This window comes from Brachyistius frenatus, unplaced genomic scaffold, assembly GCF_029030835.1.
Source record: "Brachyistius frenatus isolate BFR_SWC_R1_liver_20210118 unplaced genomic scaffold, ASM2903083v1 Contig_109, whole genome shotgun sequence".
Lineage (NCBI taxonomy): Eukaryota > Metazoa > Chordata > Actinopteri > Embiotocidae > Brachyistius > Brachyistius frenatus.
In genome coordinates, this window is record NW_027210708.1 from 111808 (window position 1) to 130376 (window position 18569).

General features: G+C 39.0%; 5 protein-coding genes and 1 pseudogene across 6 annotated transcripts in view; 4 read left to right on the top strand and 2 right to left on the bottom strand.

Moving 5' to 3' along the window:
• apbb1 (amyloid beta (A4) precursor protein-binding, family B, member 1 (Fe65)) overlaps positions 1 to 18569 on the bottom strand; it is a 146785-nt gene that overhangs the window by 107784 nt on the left and 20432 nt on the right. The window lies entirely within an intron of this gene.
• Positions 2471 to 3955, top strand: LOC138628941 (odorant receptor 131-2-like; annotated as a pseudogene).
• On the top strand, positions 4985 to 5905 carry LOC138628981 (odorant receptor 131-2-like). Its single transcript, XM_069712411.1, has one exon. It carries the CDS (start codon positions 4985 to 4987, stop codon positions 5903 to 5905), a length of 921 nt encoding a protein of 306 aa, XP_069568512.1.
• On the bottom strand, positions 7184 to 9339 carry LOC138628987 (diablo IAP-binding mitochondrial protein-like). Of its 2 annotated transcripts, none has more exons than XM_069712419.1 (6): positions 9044 to 9339; positions 8840 to 8954; positions 8591 to 8716; positions 8186 to 8296; positions 7995 to 8091; positions 7184 to 7839 (listed from the first exon to the last, which is right to left on the bottom strand). In XM_069712419.1, the coding sequence occupies exons 1-6, from the start codon at positions 9178 to 9180 to the stop codon at positions 7634 to 7636; spliced, it is 792 nt and encodes a 263-aa protein (XP_069568520.1). In that variant the 5' UTR covers positions 9181 to 9339; the 3' UTR covers positions 7184 to 7633. The 2 variants fall into 2 exon arrangements, with proteins under 2 accessions (XP_069568520.1, XP_069568519.1); XM_069712418.1 differs by having other exon boundaries at positions 8840 to 8957.
• LOC138628982 (odorant receptor 131-2-like) lies at positions 11012 to 11932 on the top strand. The gene has a single exon (XM_069712412.1). It carries the CDS (start codon positions 11012 to 11014, stop codon positions 11930 to 11932), a length of 921 nt encoding a protein of 306 aa, XP_069568513.1.
• On the top strand, positions 16616 to 17581 carry or95a1 (odorant receptor, family 95, subfamily A, member 1). The gene has a single exon (XM_069712413.1). The coding sequence runs from the start codon at positions 16616 to 16618 to the stop codon at positions 17579 to 17581; it is 966 nt and encodes a 321-aa protein (XP_069568514.1).

Consider the following 18569-nt stretch of genomic DNA (forward strand, 5'->3'; position numbering starts at 1 on the left):
GTGTATATAATATATATAGATATATACTGTACTGTATATACTGTATATACTGTGCATTTTATATTTATTTTTTATATTCTTTTACTGCTATTTTTACTACTATGTTATTGCTTTTCTATTGTTCTATTATTATCTTATTGCTTCTGTATGCTGCTGTAGCGAAAAAAAATTCCCCTCGGGGATTAATAAAGTAACTACCTAACCTAACCTAACCTAACATCTGTGTTTGAAGCAACATCTGCAGTCTGTCAGGTTTATTGGCTAAACATGATGTGAACACATAAAATAATTATTTCCAAGTCTATATTATGTTAGTCTGGACAGACATGGACATCAACTGCAACTCGTCTTGTTGGTAGAGGCGAAAAAACGGCGAGGCGGTAATTCTAGTTATTTCAGAAATTTTAGCTTCTATTTCGACATCAAATACAAACATTGTGTTTAAAAGTTGTGTCACCAGTGTTGAAAAACTTTTTTTTTTATTCCCTGTGAGGTTGTTTTCCTCCAGTTACACATGTCCTCATTAACAGCCCTTCAACAGAGCAGTCTTTAAATAATTAATGATGCCATTAATCGTCACTTTTAATGAATTTCAGTGGAGTGTATTAATACACACTGGAGTGTAGACAACTGACTAATTATCATCATCATGAAGAAAGCATCATCTGATGAAAAACAAGCCAAGACAAGAGTGTAAAAGTCCCTGATGATCAAAGTTAGAAAAAATAAAAATAAAAATAGATACGAATACTCATTTATTAATTTACATGACTGATTTTCAATGTGTGTATGCACACATTCATACAGACATTTTATTTACGACATTACAATACAGTTCACTTTATTCGGTGTAAAAACAACAATAAGAGCTCAAACAACTCAGTAAATACACGAGTTATCAGTTATCTTGTTGTCTGCTCAGCTGTGCTCTCTACTTCATGTTGTTTGAAAACGTCCTTTAATACTGACATTTTACAGGTATTCATATCTTATATTTATATCTTATCTAAGTCCCTTTGCTGTTCTCTTTCTTTGGGTCCTGACATTGATATTTCCATGACGTTTTTCTTAGTGTTTGCATTTTTATGGCGCTGCGCTTGGCAAAAACATTCACTTGATAACAAGGATTAACTGATTAGTTTGGTGGTCAAAGTTCAAATTCACTGTGTTCAGCTCATCTGTCCCTCCCGTTCTTATGAAAGCAATACGTCAAGAACCACTTGAGGGAATTTGTTCAAATTTGGCAAAAACATTTACTGAGTGCCAACAATGACCTGATCAAATTTTGAAATGTAAAGGTCAAAGGTCAAAGTCACTCTTTCCTCACATCAACCAATGCCTGTGAACGCTGTGAACAAATTTATTCAAATTTGTCATAAATGTTCACTTTGGCTCGGCAATGAACTGTTTAGATTTTGGAGGTCAAAGGTCAAGGAGACTGAGTTTAATATCTATATGTGTTTGGACTACAGCTTGAGCAGTTAGCAGAGGCATACAACTGTTAGGCAGTAATTTATTTATTTATTTAATATTTCCCTTATTTTATTGACTATTTTTGTGTGGATCATGACCATGTTTCATGGCGATTTTACACTATAAATAAAACTTACCATCCACTTTATACGTAATATTCCTTTATTTTGCACGACAAGTGGGTCCCTTCAGAATATGTTTTTCACCAAGAGTGTTTTACACTCACATTTATCTCAATGAGGCCTCGGTGTTGGCTCATCTCTGGCAGACACAGGATCATCCGGCCAAAAAAAGTTGAACATGTGTCATCACAGTACAGTGCAGTAAGAACAAAGTATTTTCCAAAACATTTAAAAGTAAAATATACAGTGTTCAATACTAAAAATGAAATCCAGTTTAACTGGTGTATAACTGCATCCTTACATGTGCAGATATCGATTGCTTAGTAGGCAAAAAAAAATATTCATTAATGTTTAGATAATTTATTAATTAGTGAATCGTGGGCTAAAATAAAATGTTTTTCATATTGATTTTTATCAGTGAAAAACGTTTTTAGCTGCCAATGTGTTTATGTCATGTTGAATATTTTAGATAAGGGATTCATAGCGGCAATTGATGAGTCAATCCAAGAAAAACTGTGTTTTATTAACAGTTTTATTGCCAAGTAGCTGAAAACTAACGAGAATAACTAAACTTTTGGTGTCAGTCACAAACTTTTTCCATCACTTTTTGTATGTAGTGATCTCATGCTGTGTTTGAGTGTGTACAATACTGCAGATGTGTGTTTGTATTTCAGATTATTAAGTGACACAGTGAAGACAATAATACATGATTTAAGGATGCTGGCTTTGTCCTCAGAGCCAGAGGAATCGTGGCTTTCAACATTGAAATACTGTGTATGGTGGACAACAGCTCATTGGCTGCTGGTCAGTCGTTCAGGCGAAGCCCTGCATATCACGTCATTTCAGTTTAAATTTTTGTGACGCTTTTCCTCTGCATTAACTTCATGCCGATTACAACTTTTTTTTTATGGAGGATGTCTTTTACACCACCGTGCGCGACGTCTTATTTTCCAACACGTTGCTGTCTGATTGTTTGATTTTAATTATAACAAATCAGTTGCTGATCTTGAGCTATTTTCGTGTCACCACACAGAAGAGGTCGTGTCTAAAACATGGACACTTCACACATGTCGTCAAGTGATCAGCACCACCCGACAGTCAGCTCAGTTTCAAGGTGGACACCAAAGTTTAGTGTGACCAATTGCAATACAAGCATGTCAATACAAGTTTTGATAACAATGGTGAGTACTCACTGAAACTTCAAACGAAATCAATAGTTTTCCAACTACAACTTTTTAACCTGTTGTGTCATCCATCTTCACTCAGGGCCGACACCAACAGGGGACTGAATAAATAATTAATGAAGCAATTAACCACCACCTTTAATGAGTTTCACAGGAGTTCGTTGGCCATAAGAGAATAGTGATGATCAGCTCACTAACATCGCTGCTCTGTTTGGAGTCTAAATCCACATGGAGAAAAACAAACCACAACCTCATCAGTGCAGTAATCCCTCCTGACGCCTCTGCTGCTGCTCCCTCAGAGCACAGACCGAACAATGACAACAAACCAAACTTTACAGCACAACAAACTATCAGATACAGAAGTTTCATCACTATTAGGTAATATAAGTAAACTTGGAGATTGTGAAAAACCACTTGTGGTTTTTTTTTTTTGTCGTTTTAAACAATGTTTAAACTCAACTTGTTTGATTTCAAACAACATGAATAAAAATTGAAGTTAAACATTTTATTTTATATGTTGAGTTTGACAGTGGAAAGACATAATATATCCACATATCTCTCAGCTGAAGTCCAATGTGGCTCACTTCGATTGCTCAACTCTTATTCTGCACTGCCCTGCAGGCATGTGTGCAGCTGAACAGCAAAGTGTAAAGAAAGAGTGCTGAAACATACGAGAGAGAGAGAGATGAACTTTCAAACTGAAGAAATTCAGTGACAAGAATTTTTAATCAGAGATTAAGAGTTCTTCATATACTCACAACACTGTGGAGATGTTCATCTTCCACAGGTGGCACAGTCATCTCAGGTCAGCTATTAGTGAGTTTTACTTCTTGATCATGTGCATCATCATTGTTTTCTCCTATGTTCAAATATTGAAAGCGGCCAGCTGCATCAGGAGAGAATAAAAAGTCAACAGGGAAAGGGCTCAGAACAGTGGTTGTTCATGGTTTCCAGCTGCTGCTCTGCCTCATCCAGCTGTGGTGCCCATTCATAGAGGCTGCTGTGCTTCAGATTGATTACATGTTATTCATTAATATCAGGTACTTTAACTACATCACCTTTGTTCTTGCTCCGAGATGTCTGAGTCCTCTCGTTTATGGCCTCAGATACTAAATGTTTTTTCATGCACTGAAATACTACGCTCTATGTGGCTTGTCCAGGAAACAAACACATTGAATCAAACTTGTTTTTATGTGTCTCGGCCTTTACTGATATTTTTAATGTATTTCAAATTCTTTAACTGATTATTTTGCAACAGCAACAAAAATGATTTAAATCTGGAGTTGCTGACGTGTGTGATTATCTTGGAATAATTATGCGATCCCATTTTCTGTACGTTTAATAACAATACATTAAACACAACATCTGCTCCTTTTCAATCCTTCATCAAAAGTGGCAAAATGAATCACTCATGTTTCAAACAGCCCTGGCTGGACTCGGTGTTGTGTATTTGTACTAACATTTGAAATCAGTACCAAAAAATATCATTCATTTGTTACAATGAGAACTGTCTTGAACAAAAATGCTGCACATATTAAATGACGTGGCTTCTCGTTCATCTCTACGACAGCTGGGGTTTTTTCTCCACCTTTGTGTGTCACTTTTACTTTCTGACATGATCAGATAAAAAGTCGATCTGCTTTACAATGAACCCTGTGGTTAAACCTGCAGGGCTGATAATTACAGTTGTTGCGTACTTGATTAGTTTCTATTTCTGTGGGACAATATTTCCTAAATGCACATTGCGATGACGACACAGTGGTGACCAAATCTTCAGTTTGGTGTTCCTCTTGTGTTGTTGCTGCCCTATAAAGTGTTCACACACAGCTCTTTCTCTGATGGCTGCAAACAGCTCAGCAGAGGATGTTTGTGCTGACGAGTCGTGTTTCCCCAGGGTTTGCTTGGTAAACGGAGTCTCTTGCTTCTTTTGACTTCTTGATGCATTTCTGTCTAATGTATAGTAGATATATGTCAATGTTTCTATTCTACAATGTATATTCTTGTTTTCCTCAACAGAAACTGTTGCAGCCATGAAGGTCTTACAAGTGATCTTTTTTTTAACTTTGTGCCACAGACACTCTGAGACTTTGGTTTTAGATTTAATAGTTAGAAACTGTAAAGGGTTTCTTGAATTTTGGATGTGTCTTTCTAGAAATTGCAGCAGTGGATAAAACCGGTTAGTATTTGCTTGCAACAGGGAAATATATGGCGTCCAATAACTCCCTGAATGGTGGTGAATTGTCAAGGTACGATTTTCGGGTCGTTTTAGTTCAGGTGCTGGTCTCAGTTTTCCTTTGCATCAACCTTTTTCTCATCACAACTTTTTTTATGGAAGCTTTCTTCTACACAAGCATGCGTTACATCTTATTTGCAATTACACTGCTGTCTGACTCCCTGTTTTTATCAGGGACCAATGTCCTGCTCATTTTGGACTATTTTCATTTGACTATGCAGATGTGGTTGTGTCTTATTATAGTTATTGTTTTGTATCTGTATGTATTTGTCACATCGGTCACTCTGACAGCGATGACCCTGGAGCGCTACGTGGCCATTTGTATGCCCCTGCGTCATGCGGAGCTGTGCACCACACGCAGCGCTCTGCACTGTGTCCTCATCATTCACTGCCTCAGCTCTGTGCCTTGTATTGTTTTTGTCTCCATCTTTGCATCAGCACCCCTCAGCTTCTACAAACAACACAGAGTCTGCTCTGTGGAGATGTTTATCTTCCACAGGTGGCAGAGTCATCTTAGGTCAGCTGTTAGTGAGTTTTACTTCTTGATCATGTGCGTCGTCATTGTTTTCTCCTACGTTCAAATATTGAAAGCGGCCAAAGCTGCATCAGGAGAGAATAAAAAGTCAACAGGGAAAGGACTCAGAACAGTGGTTGTTCATGGTTTCCAGCTGCTGCTCTGCCTCATCCAGCTGTGGACCCCATTCATAGAGGCTGCTGTGCTTCAGATAAATGTTATGTTATACATTAATATCAGGTACTTTAACTACATCACTTTTATTCTTGCTCCGAGATGTCTGAGTCCTCTCGTTTATGGCCTCAGAGATAAGAGGTTTTTTAATGCATTGAAATACTACGCTCTCTGTGGCTTGTACAGGAAACAATCATCAGGTTAAATACATGACGCTACAAAAATAACACATTGTACACCTTTTTCTGGCTTTATTTAGAGACGCATGTGAGATAATAACATATGGTATTTTATTATTGTAATGTGATTTAAACTATTCAATTGTTTCTTTTGCAACAATGAAATCACAAAAATTTGTGATGATGCTGACACTTGCTATCTTTGAGACTGTGTATGATATTCTTGTACTGATGAATATGCCATCCTATTTTCTGTGCATTCCAGTACATTAAACTGACCTACAACATCTGCTCCTTTTCATCCCTCATCATTGTCTTGAACCTAAAAAGTGGCAACATGAATCATTCATGTTTAAAACTGTCCTGGCTGCACTCATTATTGTGTTTTTGAACTGACATTTGAAATCAGAGACAGCTTCTACACAACCATATGCTGCATGTTTTTTATTGTTAAACTGCTGTCTGATATCCAGATATTATTCACGTCTGATATTACAGTATTTCACTTTGCTTGAGTTGTTTGACTGTTCTCTACTTTTTAGACACAAGTTATGCATACGTTTGAAATAAAAACAAAAATAAGTAAATCATCTTACAGTTAAGCTCTAAGCATAAATTATAGGGCGCCATGTATATATTGTGAAGGTAAACTCAGTTGCAAGTTCATATGTTGTCATTTATTCATATGTTAATCAGGTATTCTTAATCATTTGTCAATATCTGAATACATTTTTTTAGTAATAAGATGTCAGGGTGTTGTATAAAACCTTTGAAATACCCCTTTAAATCACCTTGTTTAACCTCTTGTATGAGGGATTGTAGAGGTTGATGTGTTGTATAAGGACCTTGTATAATAATAATGTGGAGCTCCTGAACTCTAGTCTTTCTGAGTTCTTTCTATTTTTTTGTTTTTTTTTGTCATGGTACATTGTATGATTGAATTTGTAAGACAACCTAACAGTTCTCACATAAACCAATGTGGAAACAATAAATGCAGTGAAATTAGACTTTTAAGTGTTGCTTAATTCTTAATCCACCAAATAGTTCAATTTAATCAAAATAATCAGTTTATGCAACTGAAAATGAGGAAAATGTGACAGGAACTCAAAATATGTAACGAGTATATATATATATATATGTACATATATAGCACAAGTTATCTTTTAATTACTGCTGAACCACTTTATGTTTGTGTATTGAGATTACAATCTCATCTTGTCCAGGGTTGTGCATGTGCATGACAATATCACAGTAATTTAGGATTTCAGCCTGTAGAAAGGCAACAAACACAGACCCACAACGCATTTGAAAACAAATACACAGATTTTATTTTTTTGCTATTAACAGTGACAAAACAATGATGGACAGACTAGTTTTATAAATAAATGTCTTTGTTACGGCAAACATACATTGTGATCCAACAGTAAACAAGAACCACTGCAACACAATATGTACAGGAAAGTCTATAATTCCATTTGCTGACATTGACTTATCAAATAAATAGTTTTAAATAATGATTTATGCAAAAGTAAATATTTCCAAAATGCCATTGGTTGATTTCCTTTCCCAAATTAAGTAATTTTGGGTGTAAATACAAACATGAAAATATCTCACTGTCTCAAATAGGAAGCCACAGTTGGAAATCAAAAGTTGTTAAAAGATCAATGTTTATAAAGGTGAATCCATATCACTATGAAATCAACAGCACAGTGACATGCCTTTCTCCCCACTGTTTTCAAATATCTCTCATCGTCTCAGTCCTCTCGGAGATAGGCCTCCTGCATCTCATGCTCTTCACTGTTGTCCAGGAAGGCAGTGTATTCTGCCATCCTCTGGATCTCTTCTACTTTCATCTCTGCCAGCTTCTTTTCTGCATCCGCCGACAGTTTCCGTGCTTCTTCCACATGCGACTGGGCCACCTGAATGTTTGTCCTCGCTGAGATGGACGCCTGCTGCGCTCCTGGGAACACACAGATGCAAAAGGAGGTTTTCATAACAGCGTTCTGAGTTTGAGAGTTCGGTGTGGACCATAAGAAAGCACTCATAAAGATTGAAATGACGCAATCATTGTAAAGACACTAGTCTGAGAGGAATTCAGGCACACGTTTTACTCACCTGAAGTGTACGCTGCCTCTGCTGCCAGTTTACACAGGTCAACAGCATTGATCCAGTTTGATTCATATCGTTTGCATTCATTTAGTCTCTCACTGGCCTGTCGGGGAGAAGACACAGAGTTAATATAGTTAATGTATGGTTTTTGGTATTTTCACCAGAACATCTCGGTGCTTTCAGCAACACACACCAACCTCTGCACGCCAGCCGCTGATGGCCTGCTGCAGCGAATCCTCTTCTGCTGTGGTCAGTTTTCCCAGTGTGGCTAAATAGCGTCTTTGGAAAGCAATACGAGAGTGCACGGCCTGTTAGCAAACAGAGGGGGGGCAGAAGGTCAGCGATAGTGCAGGGCCATTCTCAAAACAATGACTTCAGGGGAGGTGTAGCCTCCCTGACAGAGTGATAATTAAACAGGTTCACTTTTTTTAGTAGCTAATGTGACTTTAACCCTAAAATGTGTTCACGTGAAATCATCTGATCTTTTATCTGTGGACTCTGCATTGAGTGTAGTGTTGTATTTGTTTTTTTCCAATGATTAATAAACCCTCTGACCTTGGTCGTCCTAAAATGTGCATATTGCACGTAACATCAACACCTACCTTTGAATAATCTGTAAGGGCGTCGATAAAAGCCAAGGTGGTCTGGGAGAGGAAAGTACTGGTGCTGTCTGTGACCACTGAGGAGGCTCTTCTGATCAGCGAGTCGTATGAAAGGTTTTCCACTTGCTACAAACAGAGAGGGAGAAGTTTTAAACTCCTTCCTGCATGTTCTACAAAACATCTGGAGCATGAAGAAATTGAACATGAAGAAACAGTTGCAGGTCATGTCATACTATCTCTGGCACTCACCTGTGTGAAGGGGTCAGCACAAAGCCCACGGCCAACACTCAAAGACGCCACGCTTATGCGTGTGGGGTTCGTCAATTCCCTCAACTTCTGAACTCCAATCTTCCTGCTCTCAAAGCTGCTGTAGGAGTAACAGAAACAAGCAGGTTTTGAGTTTCTTTGCGGTGAAAAATGCCACTAACGAATCTTCAGGTGGTGCTAACCTACCTGAGGAAGCGGATGCAGGCAGCTCCTCTCCTGAGCACACTCTTGTTGGTCCGCAGCAGTGAAATGTCTGCCTGGTTGCCCAGAAGTCCTCCAGCAGCACGGCTCGCACACACTGAACACTGACGAACAGCTTGCATTTTAAAGGTTAAATAGATCTGTTGCACTCCTCTCGAATCGGTTTAGTTTTGCTCTGAAAAATGAGTTGCTGTCTGCAGGTTTTCTAAAATGGAAACCGTCCTCTCGCTGTTGCCTTGTCTTTGTGAAGTCAGAAAAATGATCGCTGCTAGGGAGGTTTCAGTCTGCTCAACTGTCCCGTGCTGCGGGTATTTGTAAGGCCTCAGCTCCGTTTCATTACGTAAAAGGCATTGATCTGTTGACTCTGCCTACTGACGTGCGTGCATGGGGCTTTATCTGCAAAACCCCAAAGATACGTGCAAGTTGCAGAGGTCTGCGGGGATTGTTTGACCAACACTGTGTGTGTGTGTGTGTGTGCCTACATGTTTTTACATCCAAGTGTGGACTTAAACCTGAATACAAACCAATGCAAGAGGACATATGTCCCTGTGTGAGCCGAAATTTAGGTTTTGGAGTGTTAAAACCTGTTTTTTAGGTTAACATGAGGTTAAGCTAAGGGTCAAGGTTAGGCATATAGTTGTGATGGTAAAGGTGAGGGGCTAGGCAACGCCTTATATCAATGGAAGTCCCCACGGCCATAGTGAAACAGGCGTGTGTGTGGGGGTGTGTCAGCGATCAGTGTCAGTGATGAAGTACGTTTGTCCCGCCCCTCATTCACTGTGATTGGATGGCTGGATAAAAAAAAGTGAGAGTGATGAGCAGCAGCGTTTTATTCAAAGTTGAACATTTTTCAATTCTCAGTCCAGAAAAAAAAACAACAACAAAAAAAAATCAGAACATTCACCGCAGAATAAACGCTTCACGTTGCTGCAGGTTTTTTTTTAAAAAAAAAAGATTGGATGCTTTGGAAGAATACTGCCAAATGTGGTTTGGAGCTCATTTGCAAAAAATGGCGTTTCATGTTTTTTTTTTTTTTTTTTTACCGTTCCTACTTTTAAAAATCAATCCAGATACAGTCTGAATAGGACAAAATACAGGTTTGGGCTGGCAGTCCAGAACAAGACTCATTCACTGGGCACAACAAGCCACCCATCCATTGTCCAAACTGACAGACTGACCTGGCCTGCAAACCCTTCAATCTTGTTGCTGTTGCATCACTGAGAAATCTCCTTTTTTTTTTTTTCTTCTTATTTTTTATCGTTGTCCTTTTATTTGTGGACTCCAGTAGGTTTTGCTGAGAGTTCAATGCCCTGAACAAACACAAGAAAATGAAGAAAACATCTTCACTTCTCTGACAACGTAAAGGAAGTCATGTTTGAGAATTCACTGCAAAGAAATAAAACTCTTTCACAGTTTGTAATTTTACAAACACACATTTACTGTTCTTCCGTAAATCTGAGTTAGCAAATTAACTTGACAGTTTTATAGTCTTAATTGATTAAATATTCATTTGATTGTTTGCATTTTTCAAGTTCCATATTTTGTACCTTCCCAATCATGCAAAACAAATAAAAGAGAAAGGTGCCCTGTTATTCTATTATGGCTAACAAGAGATAAAAAAAAAAAAAAAAGAAGCTTTGGACAATAATACTCTGCTCATTAAGAATAGTAAAAACCTCTGACGTCACTTCACAGCGCAGACAGCTGATGGCCACTGAGGGGGACGAGCAGGAAGTGCCGATGACAACCATTTGGTGCTATTCTTGGACCGTCTAGACTTTAAAGTCACGGACGCTGCACAGATCTCAGCAGAAGCAAGAGACAGGTTTAAGTAGACTACTGTTGGACATGTATCATTTGTTATTATCGTTGAATTTGACAGATATATTACAAAATGACACATGATAGGACTTCTGGTAAAACCTCAACACCTTGTGTTTCTTAAGAAAGTTCATGGATAACAGCTCATTGCTTGCAGGTGAGTCTGTTGGGCGGCAGCTCAATGACAGGATCTTGATTCTCCAGATTTTAGTGGCAGTTTTCTTTTGCATCAACGTGCTGCTCATTGTGACCTTTTTTCAAAAGGAGTGCTTCTACACAGTAACACGCTACATATTGTTTGCTGTTGCACTGCTGTCTGACAGCCTGATACTTACAATGAGCAACATCATGATTATCATGATCTATTTTCGCTTCTCCATGCCCATTGGGTTGTGTTTCATTTTCTGTTTTGTGTTGAGCATGTATAGCTCGGTCACACCAGTCACTCTGACAGCGATGACCCTGGAGCGCTACGTGGCTATCTGCATGCCCCTGCGTCATGCAGAGCTGTGCACCGCACGCAGCGCTCTGCACGGTGTCCTCATCATTCTCCTCCTCAGCTTGATACCCTGCTCTGCTGTTATGTTTGTATTTTTGTCCTCGGTCTCCCTCAGCTTCTTCACACCGGTACAAAACTGTGCGATCGACACTTTCCTCATTCATACGTGGCAGGATCATGTTCGGTCAGCTATATATCAGTTATACTTCTTTGTTATGTTTACCGTTCTTATTTTTGCATACGTTAGAATGATCAAAGTGGCCAAAGCTGCATCAGGAGAGAATAAAAAGGCAACACGAAAAGGACTCAGAACTGTTGTACTTCACGGTTTCCAGCTGCTGCTCTGCCTCATCAGGCTGTGGTGCCCATTCATAGAATTTGCTGTCTTTCAGATTGATCTTGCGTTATTTATTAATGTCAGGTACTTTAATTACATATTTTTTCAAGTTGCCCCCACATGTCTGAGTCCTCTCATCTATGGCCTCAGGGATGAAAAGTTTTTCCATTCACTGAAGAACGATGTCCTCTATGGTCTGTTTAAGAGAAATCACTGACGATGGCCTCCATTCAGTGTGTTTGTGTTTAGGGTTTAGAAGCATGTTGTAGCTTTAATTGTTGTACTCCTCCTTTTATTTTCTGTTCTGATTTTTTTTTTGTGAGGAAGACACTGTTAACCTCTCACAATGTAAAGTCTGATGGGAAATATGAATGATTTCATGTTTTTCTACTTTTGCTTTTTTGCAAGCAGGGATATCTTACAATCAAAGGCTCCAATTTTTGCTCCTAATACTCTTTCATTTTGATTGTTTTACACTCTACTATGTATACTGCTCTTAGGACTTCCGAAAAAGAAAGCTTGGAGCAATCCCTTGATGAACTTTACAGATATATGTTACTGTGTGTGTTTGTGACAGTTGTGTGGCTGTGAACCTGAACATGATGATGCAAAGTGACAGATTGATGAAAATGCCTGGAATCTAACCATCAAATAGACTCACTGTCTATCATTAAGCAGTGGGGGAGGAAATGGAGAGGTTGCAGTGAAAAAGTGTTTATCGGATGAGAAGCTACAGGTTGCTGAACGGGTTGCTGTATTTTATCATGACGTCAAAGACCAAGTTCGTTCCCAAATTCTTGGGGAGCACTACAAGGTATGTCCTTTGGTTGGGGCTGAAGACTACAAATGATTGCAAATGAAAAAAAAATTTGTCTACCTGTTATTTTTGTAAATGAAAAATGAAAATAAAAACTGAAATGTGAACTTTGGTGTGTGTTGTAATCATGCCTTGTTTTAAAGCCCTGTTTATTTCCCAAATAAAATTAATTTTACAATGCAGTAAAAAAAAAAATAATAATAATTAAAAAAAAAAATATATATATATATATATATATATATACAACCCCGTTTCCAAAAAAGTTGGGACGCTGTAAAGGGTCAATAAAAACAGAATGCGATGATTTCCAAATCATATAAACCCATATTTAATTGAAAATAGACCAAAAACAACATATCAAATGTTGAAGCTGAGAAATTTTACTGTTCAATGAAAAACATCTGCTCATTTTGAATTTGATGGATCAAATTAGCATATACTTTTCATGCATCAATAAAGTTTCTCAGTTCCTTTGAGCCATATGTCTGTTTGAATTCATTTGCTCTGGTCCAGCATGCCTCCAGTTAAACGAAACACTGTGCATATACTACAGGAAGAAGAAAAGATCTGACACTTTCAGATGCATTTAGTGCTCATTCATTTTAAAAGGCCAATCTACGACATCGGCCATGTGCCTCAGAAGGAAAGGAAGAAAAAAACATATTGCGTGGTGAACCTTCGAGGGCTCCGTAAGAAAGTGAAAACATAAATCAGTAAATAAAGGAGAAAAAGGTGGCACTCCGTAAACATCATACCGATTGAACTATAAGTTGAATCAAACTGATTCTGTCTGATCATTTTAACAACCTGAAAGCTGCTTTGGATAAAACTGTCAAAGTGTTTATGGTATCTCAAAGAAACAAACGTGGTCGAATGTAAAAGTGTTTCCTCCCCTCAAAAAGTATTTTTCTCAAAATCAGATGTGAGACAATTATAAATTGAAAGGTTGGCTTTGGCTCAGATGGTAGCTTAACTGGGTTGCCCATGAATCATATGCTTGGCAGTTCGGCCTCCGGTTCCTCCTGTCCACATGCTGAAGTGTCTTTGGGACACTGAACCCCGAGTTGTTCCTGATGGCAGCTCTATCGCCACTGGTGTGTGAATGTGTGTATGGTGAGGTGATGAAGCGGCATAAAAGTGCAGACAATTTACCCATTTGTTAGTCACTTTTCCGTGCCATTTAATGTGTCACTAAAACTCTTGTTGCCAAAATCTTTCCATGAGCATTTATTCCGTCTGAAAGCCTGCATATAATTTATTTGCTGATTCAGCATCCACCAGTGTTCAGAGGCAGAAAGTTTGTTTTGGACACAGACTCTGGTCCAACCCTCTGCTGTCCTGATTACTGACGCAGAACTTACGCAAGGAGCTGACGAGCCCCAGTGACGAGCTCTCAGCAGAGTCAACTTGTTTGCCAAACAAATGAAAACTTCAGGTTGCACAATTGGACTCAGGAGCTTTTGTGTTAATAATCAGCTAGTCTGTTAATTACTAAGCAGGGGAGACAGGAGCTCTCACTGTGCTCTGGAGAAACCAGCTTAAACATCTCTAATGGATTGCCTCAACTTCTTCGAAAACAATACATGATGTTACACAGCTTTTTGAAAAGAGTTTAACACTGGAACTAGAAAAAAAGATAATGCCGTACTTGAAAAATACCTCCTGTTTTCAGTCACATTCGTCTGTTTACTTTATGAACATTGTAGCCTCGCGAAGAAAATGTCTCAGTAATGCTGGAAATCCTTGAGGTTTTCTTTCGATTTTAAATTTAATTTCTTTTAAATTGTGTTCAGGCATTCACTTTGACTTAGAGATGACCTGATTAGATAACCAACCAATTTGAAAACCACAAGGCGATCATTTTAATTAATTTGCATTACACTGATCTAAGAATAAAATTATTATCTAACATGGCTCTTGGCTCAAAAACATCTTAATGAAACAGTGACCTACATTGCAACAATAATCATCTGTACAAACTAGGTCCTTTATTTTGGCCCAGGAGCTCTTTCGTTGCCCTGCGGTGATGAACTCGTCTGCAGCTCACCGACTGTCTCCACACTGATATCTACAATCTCATTTAATATGAAACAAACAAACAAACAAAAAAGGTTGAGTGACGGTTCCAAATCAAACAGCTGCTAAACGGCTTTGTACAGGACACAGCTGGAACAACTGACCCAGGTCACCTGAAAGTGTCCACTAAGCAGAAAAAGCACCATGCCAACAATCAATGTGAGAGCTCCCCTTCCAGCTGAAAAGGGCTCAACTGGGTGACTGGATCAGCAAAACACACAATTAAAGAGGCATGTTGTGGTGCTGGTGCATTTCTAATGTCTTGAAATCACCTCAGTGGTTTTGGTTCGCATGCACATCATGCTAGTAATCCAGTAAACCAGTTAATTCTGGTAACAACACAGAACTTAAAATATAATACAACACAAATCCTTTACTTAAGTAAAGAATATAGTAATATAGCATAAAATTATTTGTTTGTTCTTGCTTATCTATCGTATTAAACCATTTTTGATAAGACGGCAGGTCATTAAGCTCATTTCAATTGTTGTCAGTAGATTTACTTTGTGTGACTCGATCTGATTTGGAACTTGAAGTCACTATGCCCCGCCCACCGATAGGACCTGACTGCACCACAGGCCTGTCAATCAAACAAACAAGCCCACAAAAATGTTGCTTTTTGAGGCATAATATCTAATTAAAGGTGGAATTATTAACAGATGAACCACCAGAAAGCCAATAAGAAGGAGTGACTTTAAAGCATGACACCATATTAACTTGTGAAAAAAATGTGTTGACTTTGTATTTCATAAGAAACATTTAATGGGAGTCTGTGGAGTCACAGCCTTTTTGGAGTTAACCCCTAGTGTCACTCTGTGGTATTGCAGTTCATGGCACTTACTGCGTTGGCCACGTCCACTTTTATATACAGTCTATATACAGACTCAAGGAGATCCTGAGATATTCATGAGAATCGAATGTGTTTGAGGCCACAATGACCTTTGACCTCTGACCACTAAAATCGGACTAATTGATACTTGAGGCCAGGTGAACGCTTGTGCCAACTGCGAAGAGGAAATTCTCTTAAAGCGAGATATTGTGTTCACAAGCCTACGACGTGCAGACAGAAAACATGAAAACATGAAGCCTTCAAACTGCTTCACGGCTCCACAACAATTCTACTTTACTGTACTTGAATAAATGTACAACAATGTTGCTGTCATTTTTAGTCTCTCTTGACACGTATGGTAAGAAGGTTTGATAGATGCACATCGTAATAGTAAATTTGTGTCACTCTTTATTGCTTGGAGATAAAAGTGACTAATTTTAATGTTTTTCCCAGCAGCAATTGTTGATTTTGAATTCATGGAGAGAGACTGTGGTTGTCGGTGTGAGCAGTGAGTCACCATGAAACCTAAACTGTGTGATTTTACAAGAACATAGATGTCTGTAAAAAGTATGGATCAAAAACATGCTTTGCCTGAATTTATTACGTTGATATGCGCCTCCAGTATTTATATAATTGTAGTAGTGACTTTGATTTAAACTGGTTTTAAGTTTGTGGAATAAAAAGAGTCATCAGGCCTTCTGCCCTCTAAAATCTGTTCCCATGAGAAATGTAATGCTTAATGATGATAGCGTTAAATGAATGTATCTCTGGGGAAATAAGGGTCTGAGTTAAACATGAGGCTGAACACATCAGACTAGGGGACAGACGTCCCTGAGATACTGCTCACTGAAGACATGTTGTTTTGTGATAAGAAGAAGACACATCTGAGCTCCTCTGACAGACCAAGACATTCTTCAGTGAGTGAAGTGCTCTTTTATTGTGGATGAGGAAATGTGTACTCAGTTACAGAGAAAATAGTTTTCTTTAACGTGGTGAATTAGTGTATTTTTGTCTCTCCATTTGTGAAGTTCTTTTATCTGAGGCGATACAGTTTAGCGCTTTTCCAGCTGTAACTTTTAATGGGATTTGTTTGGGATTTGTCTTCATTTCTGTATGTGTATATGGAGCTTTAAGTCCTGCTTTTCTTGACCAGGTGTGCTTCAATCTGCAGCTGCAAAATGCAGAATTTTACTGAGCTTCCCGCCAATGCAACTTCCCAAAAAAGCCTGTCTGTGATCATCAAGGTGTGTGCGGTCATCCCCTTCTTCTGCCTCTTCCTCTGTTGCATTATCATCATGCTGCACGTCTTTGCATCTCAGAGGCAGTTTCTGGACACTTCACGCTATATCCTGTTCGTCTACATGCTGGTCAATGACACCCTGCAGATCCTGTCCTCTGTGCTGCTCTTCCTCTTCGTCATGGGTCAGGTGAAATTTGCTATCGTCTACTGTGTTCCTCTGCTGTTCATATCCACGGTCACTTTCCAGAACACACCCTTAATCCTGGCCACGATGTCACTGGAGCGCTACGTTGCCATCTTATACCCCCTACAGCGCCCGGCCGCCTGGCGCTCCGACCGTATCTGGATCATAATTCTGTCTCTGTGGTGCATCAGCTGCAGTTTCACCATCGTGGAGTACTCCATTGAGGAGTACGACCCTGCTGTGGATGTCCTCTCTACTCCCGTGCTTTGCAAAAGCATCACTTTCAGCTCATCTCCATTCCAGATATTGTTCAAAGCTGCTGTGAGCGTGCTCTTTTTTGCAGTGGTGGCTGTCATCATCCTCTTCACCTATATGAGAATCCTGCTGGAAACCAGGAAGCTGAGGCAGGACCGAGTGTCCGTGAGCAGAGCCATGCACACTGTGCTGCTGCACGGCTTTCAGCTGCTGCTGTGCATGCTGGCTTTCACCATCCCCATCACTGAATCTCTCATCGTGCTGCACGCCAACTGGTTACCAGAGGACATCGCCTTTTTTAATTACTTCTGTTTCGTGCTCGTCCCGCGCTTTCTCAGCCCGCTCATCTACGGCCTTAGAGATCAGAGTCTCCGGGGCTACATTGGGAAAAAAATCCTCTGCAGGTCAAACAAAGTCAAACATCGTGTCAGAGGCAAACTGCTGGACGGCTTGTCTGCTTCTTGAACAGGCTGATTTAGTTCTGACTAAGGCACACGTGTCCGACACGCTGTTTTTGTGATGTTTAAACAGGCTATCTGCAGGTTTTTAAAGAGTTGAACAGATTTTTCATGCTGTTATTATTCCCCCTGTTCAAACTGCCATCAACCTTTTCCACCCAGGAGGTCCCTGTACCAGGACCAGGCTCTAGCTGTTATAAATATGCAAACCAGTGACAATTTTCAAATGACTGAGATGGATGCAGCATTTGTTCCTTTTAATTTCTGTTACATCAAATCTGTCAGAGTGAGCAAGTTCAATAACATCAGTGTAACTGACTTATTGTTATAAGGCCTCTATTTATTCCCTAATTCACAATTTTGATAAAAAAGAAAGGAACTTTGGAAGATATCCACATTATTTGTCTCACAAAGTCAGACTGCTGAGGCCTCAAATTGGCTGATATGCAGTAGAGGGATCCTAAATTGACCAGACAAATGATTACAGCAAGTAAAAACTGTTTCAGTGTTAACATGGACATCTAATTATTGATGCGGTGAGAGAGAGAGATTGTAATATGTTAATAGATGTCTGGTACCTGCTACAGGTGTTTTTTTGTTGTTGTTGTAAAATGTTTTTATATCAGATTGTACACTGATATAAAATTGTGATTGATGCAGCTGTACAGTTTCAATCAGCCCCATCAGACCTGAAGTTGCAACTTTTGCCAGCTCGGAGGCTCATCCTCTCATTAACGTATATTTACGTTATATATATATATTTATATATATTTAAGAAAAAAACGTACATTTTTCCATTTAATATCATTTTACTGGATCCAGAAGGCATTAATCAAATTAATTATATCAATAGAAGTTGTTATTCTACTCAGAAAATCTAGAATAATGTGGACAGTAACTCTGCCATATTTTCGCTGCTGATTTTCCATCATGCTTTCATACTTTTGAGGGTCAGCTCATAAAGCAGGTAATAATTTGCATGTATATGGTCTTTA